Here is a 16,351-nt window from a genome sequence, read left to right as displayed (position 1 = left end):
TAAAAAAAAAAAAAAAAAAGAAGTTGATTCAAACTTGTTCTGTCACACCCTATTACTTAATGTTCTGATAGTAACATCAATCTTTCCCTATCATAGCAAAAATCAACTCCTCTTTGGTTATCGGATAGGCAGGACTCTTGGTGTAAAACCACAATGTTAGGCAACCAGATAATACATAGTGGGGATTTGCCCTAAACAACAACATACAGGGAGAGATGTCCAGCAACTGCAAGCCCATCTCCTCTCGACCCTGTCCTTGAGCAAGACACTTAACCCGATGAGCAGGATGGCGCCTTGCATGGCAGCCTCTGCCATTGCTGTGTGAATTTGAGTGTGTGTGTGTGTGTGTGTGTGTGTGTGTGTGTGTGTGTGTGTGAACGGGTGAATGTGAGGCATGACAATGTAAAGTGTGTTGGCAGAAGTCGAAAAACGCTATATACATTAAATGCAGTCCATTTATCATGGTGTCATGGAGATGATGTGAGAAGTGTATGCATGATGTTGATGTTGCTGCTACCGCTGCTGCTGCTGTTGTTGACATCCTGCTGCTGTTGTTGACAGGAGGGATGTCAACAACAGCAGCCTTCCCTGACAGCACAGAGAGGCAAAACTCAGCAGAGGATGGGTATTGATTGAATATACAGAATAATTCAATGAATATTTGCCGTATTTACAAACTCAGTCAACTGCTATATGAAGCATTAATGACATAGCTATGGGCAAGGAACAACAGCTAAATCACCACAGCATGCTACAGTAGGTGTTGGCTAATAGCATGTACATATAAAAGCTGTTTTCACACTACCCCAGTTGTTGAATATGGTGTCACTTTTGGAAGGAACATTTCCGCATGTACCCTGCACCTCGTTTGGTGAAAAGTGTTACCACTAAAAGATCCAACAGGACTTAAATCCAAGCTTGACAAATCACGGTAATTGCGTGGCATTGATAGGATATTTTCTAGTGGAACCGCATACCTCATCTTGCGTCATCTTTGTAGTGACTCCAGCACTGAGGAAACACGATAAACAGCAGTACATTTCCCAGGCCACGGAATCAGATTACTAGAGACCAGCACCTTTGTGTCAAATCTGAAATGCCCCCAGCTAACATCTGTGTAGCACTGACTGCATCAAAAGCATTACATGACGCACTTCGCCTACAGCTTATGGATTTTACAGCTTGTGTGAATGCAACACATGAGAGAAAACCCATCTAAGAACATCCAGCTGACCAAAAATATATAAACAATTAAAATCAGCGGTTTTGGCAGGTGGTGCCAAACAGTGGAAATCAATTAGGCTCTTTCTCTTGGAGTTCTGCTTGGAGTCTGATTGCTGGAGAGCTCATCAGTATATTACGACCCATGCCAGGCGGCCATTTCCACGAATCCACTCGTCTTAATAAACACCTCAGACTTATGCAGTGCTTGCAGTACCATATTGCCTGTCACAGCAGAACTGCTCTCAGTGCCCCAACTGAACCCATGGATAGCACTATAACAACCAGTCCTTGTTCAATGAAGGAGATCCACCACCACAAAGTTGCATAGTTTTCCATGTTATTTTGCTGTGTGAGAGGTAATGGTCATCTGCTTCAGATTTGCCTCCGCTGGGCTCAGTAAATGAGCTGGGACACATTACTGATGAGGACAAGATAATGTGACCGGCCACAGACTCTCCCTTTGGAGGATCCAACGAGACTGAGTGAAGCTTATGCGTGTTTACAGGCTTGGTATAATGTGAAGATTCCCTCAAATTCGACATCAAAACACCCAAGCATTAGTTCCCCTCAGAGAAGTCACTATGTTTTATTACAGAATAATAGTCTTCACAGCATGGAATCCAAATCACAGGCGTCAGATCATGCAAAACCCAGAAGCACCAGAGTCCAAATGAGAAGCCAAAATGTTCAAGGAGAACACACAATATCATGGACCAAAAACAACTCCGCAACTCTCCTTTTTGTCAAATTCTGCAGCAAATACCCACGACTTGCTGAAATATAACGTATTTACATGACTATGAGAGCCTGTAATGTATCACTGTCTCTGCGATGAAAACTCTATTGTGTTCAGACACAGGCTCTGGAGCTGATCTTTTTTTTTCCAGCTGAAAAACTCCGAGCAGGGTTGGGCTTGGGAGACCGAAGTCAAGAATCTGATCTGGGACATCCGTTTAACTCTGATAATTAAGAAAAAAAAGTACTGGCATATAAAATATAACACAAAACTCTCTTGTGAGATCTTCTCTGGTCAGGTCCTTCCCTCCATTGCCTGTGGTCCAGCATTGTAGCACCTCATCTGTCTTGCTATTGGTCCATGGGAATCCATCATGGCTTTGAAAAATGTTTAGTAGACCTCCAGGCTTCCTGTAAACTTCAGTGACTAAGCAGCACCGCACAACTAATCTTCCATGAACTAAAAACCAACTTCCAAGAACTTGTGTTTCTCTCCATCTCTTTTTCTCTCTCTCCGTCTCCCTCGTTCTGCCTCTCCATCGCTCTCCGTCTTTTATCTTTCTCTCAGACATTATTTATCTCACCATGCTCCATAGAAAAACATGAACCTCTGCCCTGATGCTGAAGAGTTCTCAGTTCTTAAGTCTCAGTTTTATTCATGCTTCTTGCACCCTCTTTCATCTTTTTCATTCCTTCATGATGCCTTCCCTCCACTTCATGCCAAACAACCAAACGAGAGATGAGGAAAGTGAGAGTGCATCAATGCATATGTTTGTGTTTGTGGAAAGATGAGAATGATGGTGTGTTTGAAATAAACACTGACAGATAACAATTATTTCCAAATGTGCGTTATGTTTGTGCTTGTGCAAGAGACAGAAACAGTGAGAAATTTACACAAAGAAATCATTTCTGAATATATGTGGGTCTGTGTGTGTGTGTGTGTGTGTGTGTGTGTGTGTGTGTGTGTATGTCTACACCTGCCCTCTCTCGCACAAGAGATATGGAGAGATCACAGTGGAACACCACACAACATACCTACCAATTTACTCCTTTTACAGTTTAGCACACCCACCGCAGAGTCTCCGTCTACCTGCTAATTTTCTCTTGGCGCCCTCCTTAGCTCAACTCAAGCATCCCAAGGGAGACGCTACGAGCCGTTAGCGTTAGCTTAGAAATGAGCAGTGAGTTGCATTTTTTGGCCGGACACCACGTGCTCCCTCTGCGCTCGCTTCGGGCCGCGAGGGCACAGCCCCTCGGGTTCCGTCTGGAACATGGCGTGCTGAGACACCGTGTGAGCTCCGCTTGCAACGGTTCCTCCTGAGGTCACAGCGCAGCGCCTGCGTCAAATGGAGAACAAAAAGCCAGCGAGTCTGGCCAGCCTCCAGCCCAGACTGGGGCATTAATGGAATAATAACTTAATGGCGGCGAGTCAAACCAATCCTCTCTGACATCTGAGATTCTGAGATTCCAGTCACTCTTGATGTCAGACAGAGGAAATATTTCTAAACTCCAGCTTCCCCAGAGCGTAGCAGAGATGTTGGTGCCAGTGATGTGTGTGTGTGTGGTTGTGTGTGTGTGTGTGTGTGGGGGGGGGGGGGGTATGGTGTGTGTGTGTGTGTGTGTGTGTGTGTGTGTGTGTGTGTGTGTTGGGGAGGTAACACTCCCAATTATCAAGCATTTTTTGGCTCCCAGTGCGGCGCAAGGAAAGTGCTTGTCACATCTGGCATAATCATATTTTTGTGTGTGCATAACAAAAACACATGGATAGGAATCAAAGGACGCGTTTCCCAGGACAGTCAATCTTGCACAGCTCAATGAAACAGGAGGGGGGGAAAGAGAAATATATCATTTCCTTTCATCATATAAGAGTTTCCTTGTGTTAACAAACACATAGTCTCTCTCCCATGGCATTATGCTACCCCTAACTCAAACACAATACTTGTATTTGAGCCAGCACCACTCAGACTATAACAAAGATAAAAAAAAGAGTGACTTGCTGACTAATGGCAACACACCAAAGGACAAAAAGTGTTTGTTTTTTTTTGTTTTTTCTTCAGTGACCTACTGACCTAAATTATCCTCAAGTCAGTTGCCCACAATTTCTCTTTGTAGAAAGTTTAATATGTTCAGTTCCACAGCTCTTGAGCAAGAACCTTTCAGAGCATCAATAAAAACATGGTATACCTATTCAGTCAGATAAGGGCCAATATAAACCATGGTGTGGCCTTTAATATGAAGCCTGGTCATGAACTGGAAGAGACAAATACAGTTCAACTGAAGAGCTTTGGGGTTAATGAGTTGTGTAAGAGAACACATGATCCAAGGATTCTGCAAAGGGCCGCAAGCTAGGACTGTAAGAAACGATCACAAAGATGCCAGAGATGTCTTCCTCTACAGTTTCACAGAATTGTCAGAACACAAGTTCAGTTATTGTACTAGTGCTGTGATCAAAACAAGCCATTTGAAACATGCAATAAAGCAGAATTACTGTGAAGTTCCCTCTGATATTCAATGTAGACCTAATGCCGGTTTAACAGGGGCTTCGTGAGTGTATCCAGCAGCTCAAATAACATTTTCCTCCAGTTTAGCAGTCATTCTCTTGTGGCACTTTTCACACAACTTCCTGGTAGCAGACTTTTCCCAGGATTAAGTGAGGACTTGCTGTAGCAAATGCAGTATAGCATATCATTATTCCACTAGGTTTTGTTAATAATTACAACCAGAGAGAAATTCTTAGGGTGGGTACCATGTTAAGATCAGAACTTTAAGATGCTGTGTGTGCTTAAGGCATGACTTGTCAGCATCCTCCATGCTCTCTCCTCTACAGATAAGACTGCTTTCTAATAACCCAGTTTCTAACAGATAGTGACGATCTACTTTCAAATGGCATGCTTATCAGTTCTAACCATGATGTAGCCTGTGACCACTGCTAGGCTGGTAAGTTTGTTTAGCCTTACATAAACTATTAACATTGCAATTGGTATCCTTTGGTTATTATGATTAATGATTGCATGGCTATATTTTGCATTATTTTCCAGTTTCTCCCTCATATGCACCATTCATCATCCTACAGGTCAAGGAAGTCGTTAGGAAAAACACAGCATCCAGTCAATCGGGCTAATTAGCATATGTCAAAGTAAATCTCTTTAAACATCGCTTTACAAAGGCAAGAGACAAACAAAATCTAAAAGACGTGGAAAATACACGTGTTCCTCCAACTGTCAGCTAGTTAGGCGGTCTTCTGCACTGGTTGACTGAACCTGTCGAAGTTGTTCTATCCACATGTCATCACCTCTCAAGTTCAACGTGAGGACAAGCGGCCGGCTAAGTGCGTCCCAACAACACTGCCTATGGTGAGGCGTTCTCAGAAGACAGCGCTACAGCGGATATGTAGCCTACTCACCCGTGAGCTACTCTGCGGAATTCGCTTGTCCAGGTAAACAGTGGTGCCGATCAACGTCCCGGAGAAACTCTTTGCACCGGTGTTGTGCGCTGGCGTTCCCGCACACCCCTCTCTTCCTCATCCAGCATGATTCGTCTCGCGCGCGGGGGTTCCCTTCCTTCCCACCCACAGCCTCACTTAACCTCTGCACTGCCGTCAGGAGCAACTCAACACCCAAGAAACGGAGAAGGTATCCTACAATAGATGGGTAGGCAAGGACAGAAATAGCATATCACTTTTCTTATTGTGCTGAGAGTAATAGGTATTGTGACAGTCACAGTAACCTATAGCCGACATTGTTTCTGATGGCACAACATAAAATGCATAGGCTACACATGTTCAGGTAGCCTATTAGATGATAGATGTAGGCTATGCCTAAAATAATTTAAATAAGTATGACGGTGGGCATGTCAGAGCATTGTCACTAAACTTGTGGACGAAAAAAGCATCTCCGTTTTCAATACAAACCAAGAGATTTTAATGTCTTCCTTTTTTTTTGTAGGCCGTATTAGTGTCGCGGATTGTGGACTTTCGGTGCCATTGAGACCTTGAGCGGATTTGTTCATAATTCATTAGGAATGGGACTGTTATGGTGCCCAGCCCAATGTAGTGCATCACTGTTAGGCTACATCCTCTCATCTGTGTGTCGCTGATGATGGATGTTGTGCTGTTATGTTAGCTGGAAATAACGGAGTAATAAGGATAAAGTGTAGGCAATGCAGTTTCTCAGTTCAGGCAAAAATGTGGGGAATGTGGCTTAAATGATCAATGATGAGAGTTTTGTGTGGGTGAGTCGCAGAGAACTAACTGCATGGCTATAGCTTCCAAGTTTTATTCACCTTTTTCAATGTCCATCCGTAACCTGTCAGATGGGTTGCACACTGGTCACTGGATCTCTGCAAGTGACATGTTTTTATTTCATCAAACCAATGGACGTCAAAACTATTGGGGCAACAGAGAGAGAAGTAGGCTAATGACACTGAACAGAAATGTCCAGCAAAACATTCAGAATTCATGAAACTGAGGCAAGATTGTCATCGAAAAATTCAATCAAAACATCAAAGAACAGCATGTTTTATTCTTTTAATTAATTTTGTCAGTGTCCAAATGTAATTTCAACACAAGTGTTTCAATGCAATGTCTTTCAATGCAATTATTTTCCTTTTGTTATAGCTTTGTCGATTTTGTTGCTTTCAATGACAAACTTGACGTTTTTGTTTTAGCTACATAGCTTTCCATTTTTACCACATTTGCAGCAGGAAGTCTAAAAAACGAACAAAAACCACCAAAGAAGTGCTCCTCATACATTGCACCCATGGCTTAATCTAAGTTGCCTATGCTGTACCGGGAAAGCTGCAAAGCATGGTGTGCCGGAGTGGTTGTCTAGATCGGGGTGTTTACAACATGACTCAAACCAAGAACTAAGTGAACTGAACGGTCACACTTAAGCCCTTGATGATGTGCTTAAATTTCTTGGCTGCTGCAGCCTAGCAGTGTCCCAGACATAAACAGTCCGCTGACCTTTTTCCACTGGCCGCACGATGGACACCCAACTGAACTCGACTGACACGCTGTTTAGAGGCGCGATGCAGACGTGACCTCTCCAGCACGCTGTTCCAGTTGCTGTTTGAGACAGAACCTTGGGCTGGATATTTTGTTTACGCAATATGAACGACCACTGATTTATTCACCAATCCTGGACAAAAAAATACTATCTGTTTTAAAGTGTTTTTGGAAATTGTAATTTTATTGTATTCCAAATATGTCTACTTGGTCTTGAATCGAGATAAAGTTTGTTATTACAAAGTCGTAAAATAACAGACATTTTGAAACTGTTCATTCTCCGTGCTTTCTGGTTCATGACACAGCTATAGCTCGGGTCAGAAAGGGTCTTGGAACTCGGAGGTGGTGTGTGAACAAGGGTGCTGAGGTGTGATCCAGGAAGGATAAAGAGCATGCTTGAGGCGTAATGGTGGTGTTCAGACAGTCACAGAGACAAGAGAGGAGTAATTCTTTATCCTCTCCCCAGCATTCTGCAAAAAGGGCCAATTCTCTCTCTCTCTCTCTCTCTCTCACACACACACACACACACACACACACACACACAGACACTTCTGCCTTTGGTATGCTTTTTCAGGTTATCAGCCCGACAGCGAGCAGCCCCCAGGCCGTTGCTATGACGACGGCCCCCGGTTCTCTGGCCATTCCCCAGGTTGTAAAAATGAAGAGTCCAAGCCGTTGCCTCCCTCCTCCTGACTTTAGATGGAAAGAAAAGCCAACCAGGTCCCTCTTGATTTGGGTTGGGTGTGGGTGGGGTGGGGATGGGGTTTGGGGGGTGGAGAGAACAGGGGGCCAGAGGGGGGGGGGGGGCTGAAGACGGCTGTCTGTGAAGGCTGGAGAGTCGTCCATGCCAAGATTTGTCCTCGCCACAGACTGTCAAGGGGAGCGAGAACGACAGAAAAAGGAAGAGGGGTAGACAGAGAGCGGAAAGAGCGACGGGACTAAAACAAGAGACAGGGGGAACGATAAAGAAAAAGGAGGGGAGGGGAAAAAAGAGAGGTAGAGCGACAGGGAGACGGAGAGAAAACAACGGGAAGTGGTGATGTTTTTATCAACTTCGGCCCTGACTGTTTCTTGCAGTTCTTCCAAAAAACACCATTACATCAGACCATGCGTGGGAAATCTCCCGGACACTCCTAAGAGCTCCATTTGTCTCTCTTCCTCCTGCCCCTCCGACATACATCACGGGTGCTCCTCGGCGGACCCTCCTCCGCCTCGCTCTGCTCTTCGGGGATCCCGGACAGGGGAGACCCCAGAACAATATCCTCGATTGAGCTGCGAGGGAGTGCCGTGCACAAAGAGTGAAGCTAACCCTGACCGATCCCCAACGACAAGGCCAGCATCTTGTGATGTTTGTTGAATTTTCATCATCTGCCAAGCGTAGTCCAGCTGAATCACTTGCCAGCCTCTATAACATTTTGGCAAGAGACACAACTTTTCTTCGAATTATGCCATCATAACAATGATGCACAAATTTCTGTTGACAACAGATATGAAAACAAGGCTTGCATTTGTTGAGGTCTTACAAAACAGATTTTCCTAGAAACAGCCTAGCACTAAGCAGTACAGCGTAAGAAAGGATCGTAAGTCTCCAAGGCTGTTATTGTCCAACAGAAAAATATGCCACCTCGGAACATCTGCATAAGCATACCTCTAAACGCATGGTATCTAATTGTCTTTCTTAAGCCACAAAAAGTACTCAAAAGCAACCCTTGATGTAACTCAGCAATCCAAACTCTCCACTATTGTCCCAGTCCTGTTATTACTAAGGAAAAAATGGAAAGGTCACAGGCCCCCATTTCAGTCAGCTACTGTTTCTGTTTAAAAGACAGGAAAACTTAAAAGCTTCAGAAAATGGGGGAGTCCTAAGCAGCCCACAGATATTTATTTACATCTTTCACACACGCACACATACTTACACACACACACACACACACACAAATCAAAACAATAGCATGAGAAACAAAGCTGGATTTCATATTCAACACAAAGCAATTCATTCTTTGAGAGAGTTTCTATTACCAAAACCATGTTTTCTATCAGTCATTTGCCTTCTACAAACATTCCACAAATATCTTTGTCATGTTTCAATAAGGTAAGAGAGGACACACAAACATGTTATGTGGCTTACCATTCTGAGAGAAAACTGGTTACAGAGCTAAAAAACGGCAAAACAAAAGGAAACGACATAAACAATAACAAAAACAAATCTGACAGGCAAAGAGAAAGACAGCATCAATGAATACTAGAAAAGAAAGGGTTATGTGTAACACTGTTCTGTAGGTGACCTTCATGACAAACAAATATGACTTCACACAGCAAAGGGCGTGAGAAGAGGGTCTCGGCTTGGCAAGGAGTCTTTTATTTTTCCAAGGAGGGAAAAAAACCCAAGAAAAGATTAATGGAGCTGCTTAATTCCTTTCAAATCTGCACTTTGCCGAGGCAGCGATTAAACAATGCAATTTGGGCTCAAGGAGCTGACGGAATTATGGAGGCTGATGGAGCCAGCAGTTTATCGGCCTCGTTCAGACACCAGCGATGAAGGAGCTCAAAAATGCCTCTCGCCCGCCCGCCCATCGCTTCAGCATGTTCCAGTGCGTGCCAGACAAGTTATTAGTAAAATAACAAAGAAACACAAAGTCAATACAAAAAAAAAAAAAAAAGAATCACTACTCTGACTGAGCCAAGAGGACTGGAGAAGGAGCAGCAGCTGAACTGAATGCCCCGCTGACAAGTGGGTATTTCATTTCTAGTCTTTGTTTTTTGTTTTCAGTTTTTCTCCTAAACCCCTCCTTCTCCTCTTCCTCCTCTTCCTCCTCCTCAGTGGCTCCGGCCGTCAGGCTGGGCTCAGTGTGCGTCTCCCTGCCCGCAGACAGACGGGGCATTGGGGGGGTTGTTGTCGTGGTGGGTGGGTTGGGGGGGTTGTTGTCGTGCCCTCAGGTGCCCACGCTGCTCACGGGCATCTGGATCTGCACCACCTCGCCGTTCTCCCCCTGCTGGATCTGGATGGCGTCCTTTACGTCCATCTCAGCCTGCAGCGCAGGGGCCAGACCATCCGCCTGAGAGAGAGAGAGGGAGAGAGAGGGAGAGAGAGTGAGGGAGGGGGGGGGGGGGGGGGGGGGAAGCCGGGGGGGCGCAATGAAAGAGAGAGAGAGTGAAGGAAAGGGAGATTGAGAGAAAGGCAGAGGGGGCGCGATGACAAAGAGAGACAGACAGAGGAGTGAGCAAGAGAGAGAGATCAAGAGAAAGAGGGAGGGGGGGAGAGAGAGAGAGAAATCTGTGATGAACTTGCACATTCATACTCACACACATCCATAAGATACATACACTGTTGTTGCTCTTTTCTTTTGTATACACACATGTGGTTTCACAGAGAGAGACTAAAATTAATGACGAGAAGACAGATCACAGAAAAAGGTCATTCGTCTCAGTAATTATGACAAAAGTGTCACAGAAAAATCAACTTGGAGAGGTGTCAGGGATGAGAGGATGAGTCATCTCTGAGAGTGGGGGAGACAAAAAGAGAGATGACCAAACTGGATGAGTCATTTCTTCCTCACTGGAGAGCCAGAGTCTCTCTCCGGCACACCTGCAAGCTTTAATCCTCACTCAAGGATGACCCCCCAAAACAAACACACCACACACACACACACACACACACACAACTCCTCATACAAATCTGCAGAGCACAGCTGTGCACCAGTCCTTCGTTCGCAGCCTACTTCAGCTCACACATTGCTGGTTCGGAGCAGCACTTCTCATGTCATTCAGCAATGCAGCACCAATCTCTATTTCTCTCTCACATGCACACACACACACACACCTCACTGTAATTTGTAAAGGTAATACATCACAGCAGGTGTCTTTCCAAGTCCACCAATTACCAGCCCAATTGAAAAGGAGCTGAGGTGAAATGGACTGTGCCTTTTCGTTGACCCGCGAAGTGCATATCCTAGCCAGACAGTGGCAGTAGCATCTGCGCCACGCTACTATCAGCTGAGACCTTGTAGGCAGACCAGAACCACCACCCCCCCCCCCCCCCACACACACACACACACACACACACACACACACACACACACACACACACACACACACACACACACACACACACACACACACACACACACACACACACACACACACACACACACACACAAACAAATCAACAAACACACAGGGCAGCTGCAGGGGCAGGAGTGTCTTCCTATCTTTGGGAATTCCACTCAATTCCGACAGCGTCTAGCTCTTGAGTAACCGGGGTCTGAACCGGCGGTCGACTCAAAGGGCAGGAGGGGGACGTGCATCGCTCACCAGGCTGTCAAAAGGGAGCGAGCAAAAGTCCTCAACCGGAAATATTATTTTATTTGTGTCTGTTTCCCTGTGTTTTTGTGATCGGAGCCGTCTTATGGAAACTATTAAACATAACAAAAAAAGAGAGAGAACAAAATGCAGAGCTAAATAAATAACAAGCATAAGTAATTTTCAAGTGCTTGAATAAATGCTCCCACATGTTTTCTGAAATACACAGAGTGAGCGCAGCATGGTTCCCATCCCATAGCTGAACACTTGACGTTGAAAAATGAATGACGCCCTACTTGTACAAGCTAGCTAGCTGTTCTAGGGGAGAGACAAGGGCTCAAGTTGGCTCCTTCACGGAATTGCTCTGGCTGCCTCGGACAATCCTGAGAAATAATCCAAAATCGCTGTCCAGGTGCAATGTGTCCCGCTTGTTTCTTAGTGCTATTTCACTCACTGGGAGGTTTCTAAGGACACCATGACTACGAAGAAGGCTTTTCCTAAGGACACCATGACCACAAAGTAGGCTTTTCCTTGGTGGTCTGTGTGTGTGTGTGTGTGTGTGTGTGTGTGTGTGTGTGTGTGTGTGTGTGTGTGTGTGTGTGTGTGTGTGTGTGTGTGTGTGTGTGTGTGTGTGTGTGTGTGTGTGTGTGCATATTACCGCTGTGTGTACGAAAATATACTGCATGAGTGAGTAACATTACTAGTGCCTTGGTTGTCTAGCTAAACAAATCTACACCAAGTAAACAATAAATAATTTGAAAGATCTTGCAATGTGTCAACCATCACTTCTAACCAAGTGCTTTTACGCTCATTAGGAGATAGCAATGAGGAGTAAACAACCTGATTGCTGCACAAAGCTACAATGAAATCCAGACAAATGAAACAGACCCCAGTTTGTCTTGTGCATTTCCTGTCATCACATCCTCTCACAACTCCAGACTGAGTAGCAGGATGAATCAAGGCCTTTTAGCTTGTACCAAGGGTGATCATCAATAACTGCGAAGTCCAATAAAAATGATCAAAACCTGATGGGACCGCTCACTGAGCTGGTATTGCAGAATACTGAAGGGCTGTTGTTCGCGGTCATTTTTATATTTATTTTATTTTATTTTTTTATTTACTGTAAGTCCTCAGAAATGAGTCTATTGTCTCCATCTTAAAGGTCCGTCGGCCAAGAGAGTGGACAGCAGCCTGACCAGAACACGGTAGTTAGTCTTCCTGGGGAGTGGGAGAGACAGCTAGGCAGCAAGAGTAGGGCCTTCTGGTCCACATTATGCCCTCCTGCCTTGAGAATCGGAGATGCAACAGCACTGGCCCATTCACAACTGCTGCAAACAAAAACAGACCGCTGAGCCTTGTTAGCGGCGCATTGGGGGAAGTAGGTCAATGGGGTGACCTGCCACAACTCCTCACAGGAAGAGAGGAGAAGAGAAGAGAAGAGGAAGAAGGGCAGAGAGAGGGGAGGCCTGCGCTTTCAGCTGAGTTTAAAGTGCAACAGCTGGACTCTCCCAAAACGCAGCTTTGTTTATCGCGGGCAGCTGGACCATTCTGCTCCCACATGGCTGTGAAGGAAGGGAACCGACGCACCAAGACAAGACAAGTGATGGCACACTTTCCAGTGTTGTGCCAATCCAAGGTGTTTGTGTGTGTTGTGGAGGGGGCATGATCCCCGAGGGATTTGATGTTGCCACTTCAAAGGATTTGCGCTGGATGCCCTCGGTGCACATCTTCACCGTTGTGCCACTTTCGTTCCTGCTGGTCTCGCTCTCTCGCTCTCTCAGACTTAGAATTTATCCCTTAATTACAGCTTTCCCTCACTCAGTCTGCATGCTTCCCTAACTACGGCTAAGTATATGTCTGCCAGGATGCATGCACAAGATTGATAGACTGTGATTGTCTGTGTGTGTGTGTGAGAGAGAGAGGGAGAGTGTGCCTATGTGTGTGTGTGTGTGTGTTTGTGAAACAGAGTTTGTGAGTTCAAGAGTTACGACACAAAAGGGTGTGTCTTGGTGTTAAAAGTGAAACCATTTTATGACCAAAAGATTGATAACCAATTTCAAATTCTAACCCTTGCCTCAAAAAGGGAAAAAGGGGGCCAGGGGACTATATAAATACACAATGGCTCCTTCAAGACCTCAAAATCCTAAAACCCTACACCCCAGTCTTCATCTCCCACCATATACACTGAGCACATGAGCAGTGGGCCCTGTTCCATGGATTCCATCAAGGTCTCTGAAAGCATCCAGGCCTTCTCAGTGTGCACTCTCTGTGCCTTTGAAACACCACAACGGCATCATGAGGAAATGATTACAGATTTCTGCAGATAGATAGAGTGAGTGAGCGAGGGGAAGGGGTGGCGGGGGGGGGGGGGGGGTGTTGATGTTTGGGAGAATGAGAATGAAAAGGGCGAGCGCTTAGACGTTTATTACGGTTAGCAAAAACAAACTGATGTGATCTGTGATTAGGGCAAACGAGCAGCAGGGCCGCGTTCACCCCGTGCCACGGAGCTGCGAGTGCGGGGCGCGCTCGGCTGGCGTCCAGGAGGCAGGGTTCACCGGGACGACGCGCACGGAGAGGGCAGCTCACCGCTCTGTTACCGCTCAATCGCACTCTAGAAAAGAGGTGTTTAAGTATGTGTGTGTGTGTGTGTGTGTGTGTGTGTGTGTGTGTGTGTGTGTGTGTCTCCCCAGGTCTCCCGTCTGCTGGAAGTTTTACTATAAAGTCTGTTAGCAGCGTTTCTCAATCATTTTCCTCCCGAGTAAATTGGTCTGACTTTGTCAGGAGTTATGCGCAGGCATGACTCAGTAGGTGGACCACCCTTCCATTACATTTTAAACAACGCGGACTATGAAATATTACAGACGCAGTATCGAAGCTCCATTTCCCCAGGCCTGTAGACCTTATCAAAATCTGGAGCCTCTCCCAGGGTGTATGGGCCCGCTGGCCATGGGAATAGAGTTGAGAAACACCAGTCTAGCATCCCGACAGCAAACGTTAGTGAATGATTCATAACTACAAGAGTTGAGTTGAGTGTTACACGTTTCAAGAATGTCTGTGTTCTTTTTTTTCCCCCTTTATCAACTATCGACGACCTTGGAGGAACTATTTTTTCCACACACCCAGCCAGTCCATGGTGCTGGGAGAATTAGGTTGGGGAAAATCTGGCTCTGGTTTTCCCTCACATTTCTAAGCACCTTTGTATGGAGGATCCAAGGTGCATCTCTCTCAATCACCAAACGCAGCGCTTGGTGCAAGATGTGTTGATGCGTGTCCTCGATAAATTCGTCTCCATCACTGCAACTGTCGCTACCATTTTACTTGTCCTGTACGGGACGCCACGCAGTGACAGGCATGCTGATCCTTCCCTGACAGTCATGCATTGCTTAGTCTTAGTGGTCTTGGAAAATATGAGGGGATGACTTTAGGGGATATCAAATTAGAAACATCATCTTTCTACACTAAAATTAGTTCACGTAAAGTGAGATTTATTTTTACCGAAATTATGAACAAGATTGACACTACACTTGGGGAACATATTTATGTTAAGTCTTGTTATTGGAATTTCCTTTGAAATTAAGATGAACATTTCTGAAATATCTTGAAAATTGGAGTTTTCTCTGAAAACTGGATGATGAATGCATCTGTTAATATAAGATGGCAAGATTAAAACGTTTGAACTATGTAAATATAGTACATTTCACTATCTATCTCTATCAATAAGCCCCAGCCTGATGTTGTTCCGACAGTAAGTGACACAGACTGAGGACAGCGAACCTGGGTTGACAAAGTGTCATTCAATGCCTTACTACTGCTCCATCACTCCAGCATCTCTCAATGTACTGTATCTACTGTGACATACTGTAGCTATACAATACCCATACGTTTTAATCAGTACGTACAGTTTCAGGGAACAGAAGAAACCATGACCTTGCTGTTGTTCTGCCGGCAGAGCCACAAGAATAGATTGTTTCTGAGAGTACACACTGTTTACAATTCACTCAGCATTTCTTACCTCAGAAGTTGAATTCCCACACGAAGTTTCACATCAACAACGCTATTCTGCCTGTAATCACTGGATTTCATTAACATTTCAGGTTCTGTCATCGCCGGTATCTTGCAGTCTGAATGGAGCTTTCAGGCCCCATGCGGACTGCTGTCGGGTGTGTGTGTGTGTGTGTGTGGGGGGGGGGGGGTTCTCTGTGGGTCTGTGTGGAAGGTTTGTTTCTCACCTGCACGGTGCCCGTGTGGTCCGTGACAGGGGCCAGCTGGACGTACTGCACCTGGATGTCGTTGCCCTGCAGGGGAGAGGCCTCCACCCCGGTTGCCCCCGGATCAGCCGAAGCCACAGCGATGAGCTGAGGCCCTCTCACAACCTATCACCAAAAACCAAAAACAAAATGTCAGATAGAATTTAGGACTTTGGTATATAATAATTTTGCATTTCTGTCACTCTGCACATGAAGCTGCTGTTGATGCCAGATTTCAAACAAAAAATCAAAATTGAAACCAAAAAATTATTACCATTCTTTTTTTTATTTGTGTGCATGTGTTTTTTTTCCCCCAGAGCATGCTTTCATCTCGAGTTGATATTACTGTTGAAGCATATCAGTGAGTGAGTGGTGAGTGTGTTTGCAATCACGCTCTGACGAGTTCAAAGGCACAAGCAGAACTTTCCCAAAGTCGTGAGACGTGCATCTCAGTCATCGCCCACCATCACAACCTCCGCCACTGAACCCCATCTCAGAGATAGAGAGAGAGAGAGATGAGAGAAAGGAGAGAGAAAGGGATAGAGATGAGAGAAAGGGAGAGAGAGACAGAGAGATGAGAGAAAGGGAGAGAGAGAGGGATAGAGATGAGAGAAAGGGAGAGAGAGAGATATGAGAGAAAGGGAGAGAGAGAGGGATAGAGATGAGAGAAAGGGAGAGAGAGAGCATAGGAGACACTAGATAGAGGGACAGAGAGGAGGAGGGAGAGAGAGACAGAATGAAAGAGAGAGGGGGAGGTTGGTGTCACGAAGTCCCAGAAGGAAAAGGGGCCTGTAAATCAGTCTTAACTACCTCTCTGTTCTGTGTGTAACTCTAACCCCTG

The 16,351-nt window shown here is 45.4% G+C and overlaps 1 protein-coding gene across 1 annotated transcript in view; it reads right to left on the bottom strand.

Annotated features, from left to right (window-relative positions):
* Window positions 1–8,807: 8,807 nt before the first annotated feature.
* The window catches only part of banp (BTG3 associated nuclear protein), a 50,985-nt gene continuing 43,441 nt past the window's right edge, over window positions 8,808–16,351 (bottom strand). Inside the window, exons 12-13 of the mRNA XM_062547555.1 lie at window positions 15,493–15,636; window positions 8,808–10,020 (exon numbers count right to left, since the gene is read on the bottom strand). Coding sequence (XP_062403539.1) covers window positions 9,898–10,020; window positions 15,493–15,636 — 267 coding nt within the window. The 3' untranslated portion in view covers window positions 8,808–9,897. The remainder of the gene's footprint in view (window positions 10,021–15,492; window positions 15,637–16,351) is intronic.

The sequence above is a fragment of the Sardina pilchardus genome, chromosome 10, assembly GCF_963854185.1.
Source record: "Sardina pilchardus chromosome 10, fSarPil1.1, whole genome shotgun sequence".
NCBI lineage: Eukaryota > Metazoa > Chordata > Actinopteri > Clupeiformes > Clupeidae > Sardina > Sardina pilchardus.
The sequence above is the reverse complement of the archived record's forward strand: the minus strand, read 5'-3'. Positions and strand labels throughout refer to the sequence as shown.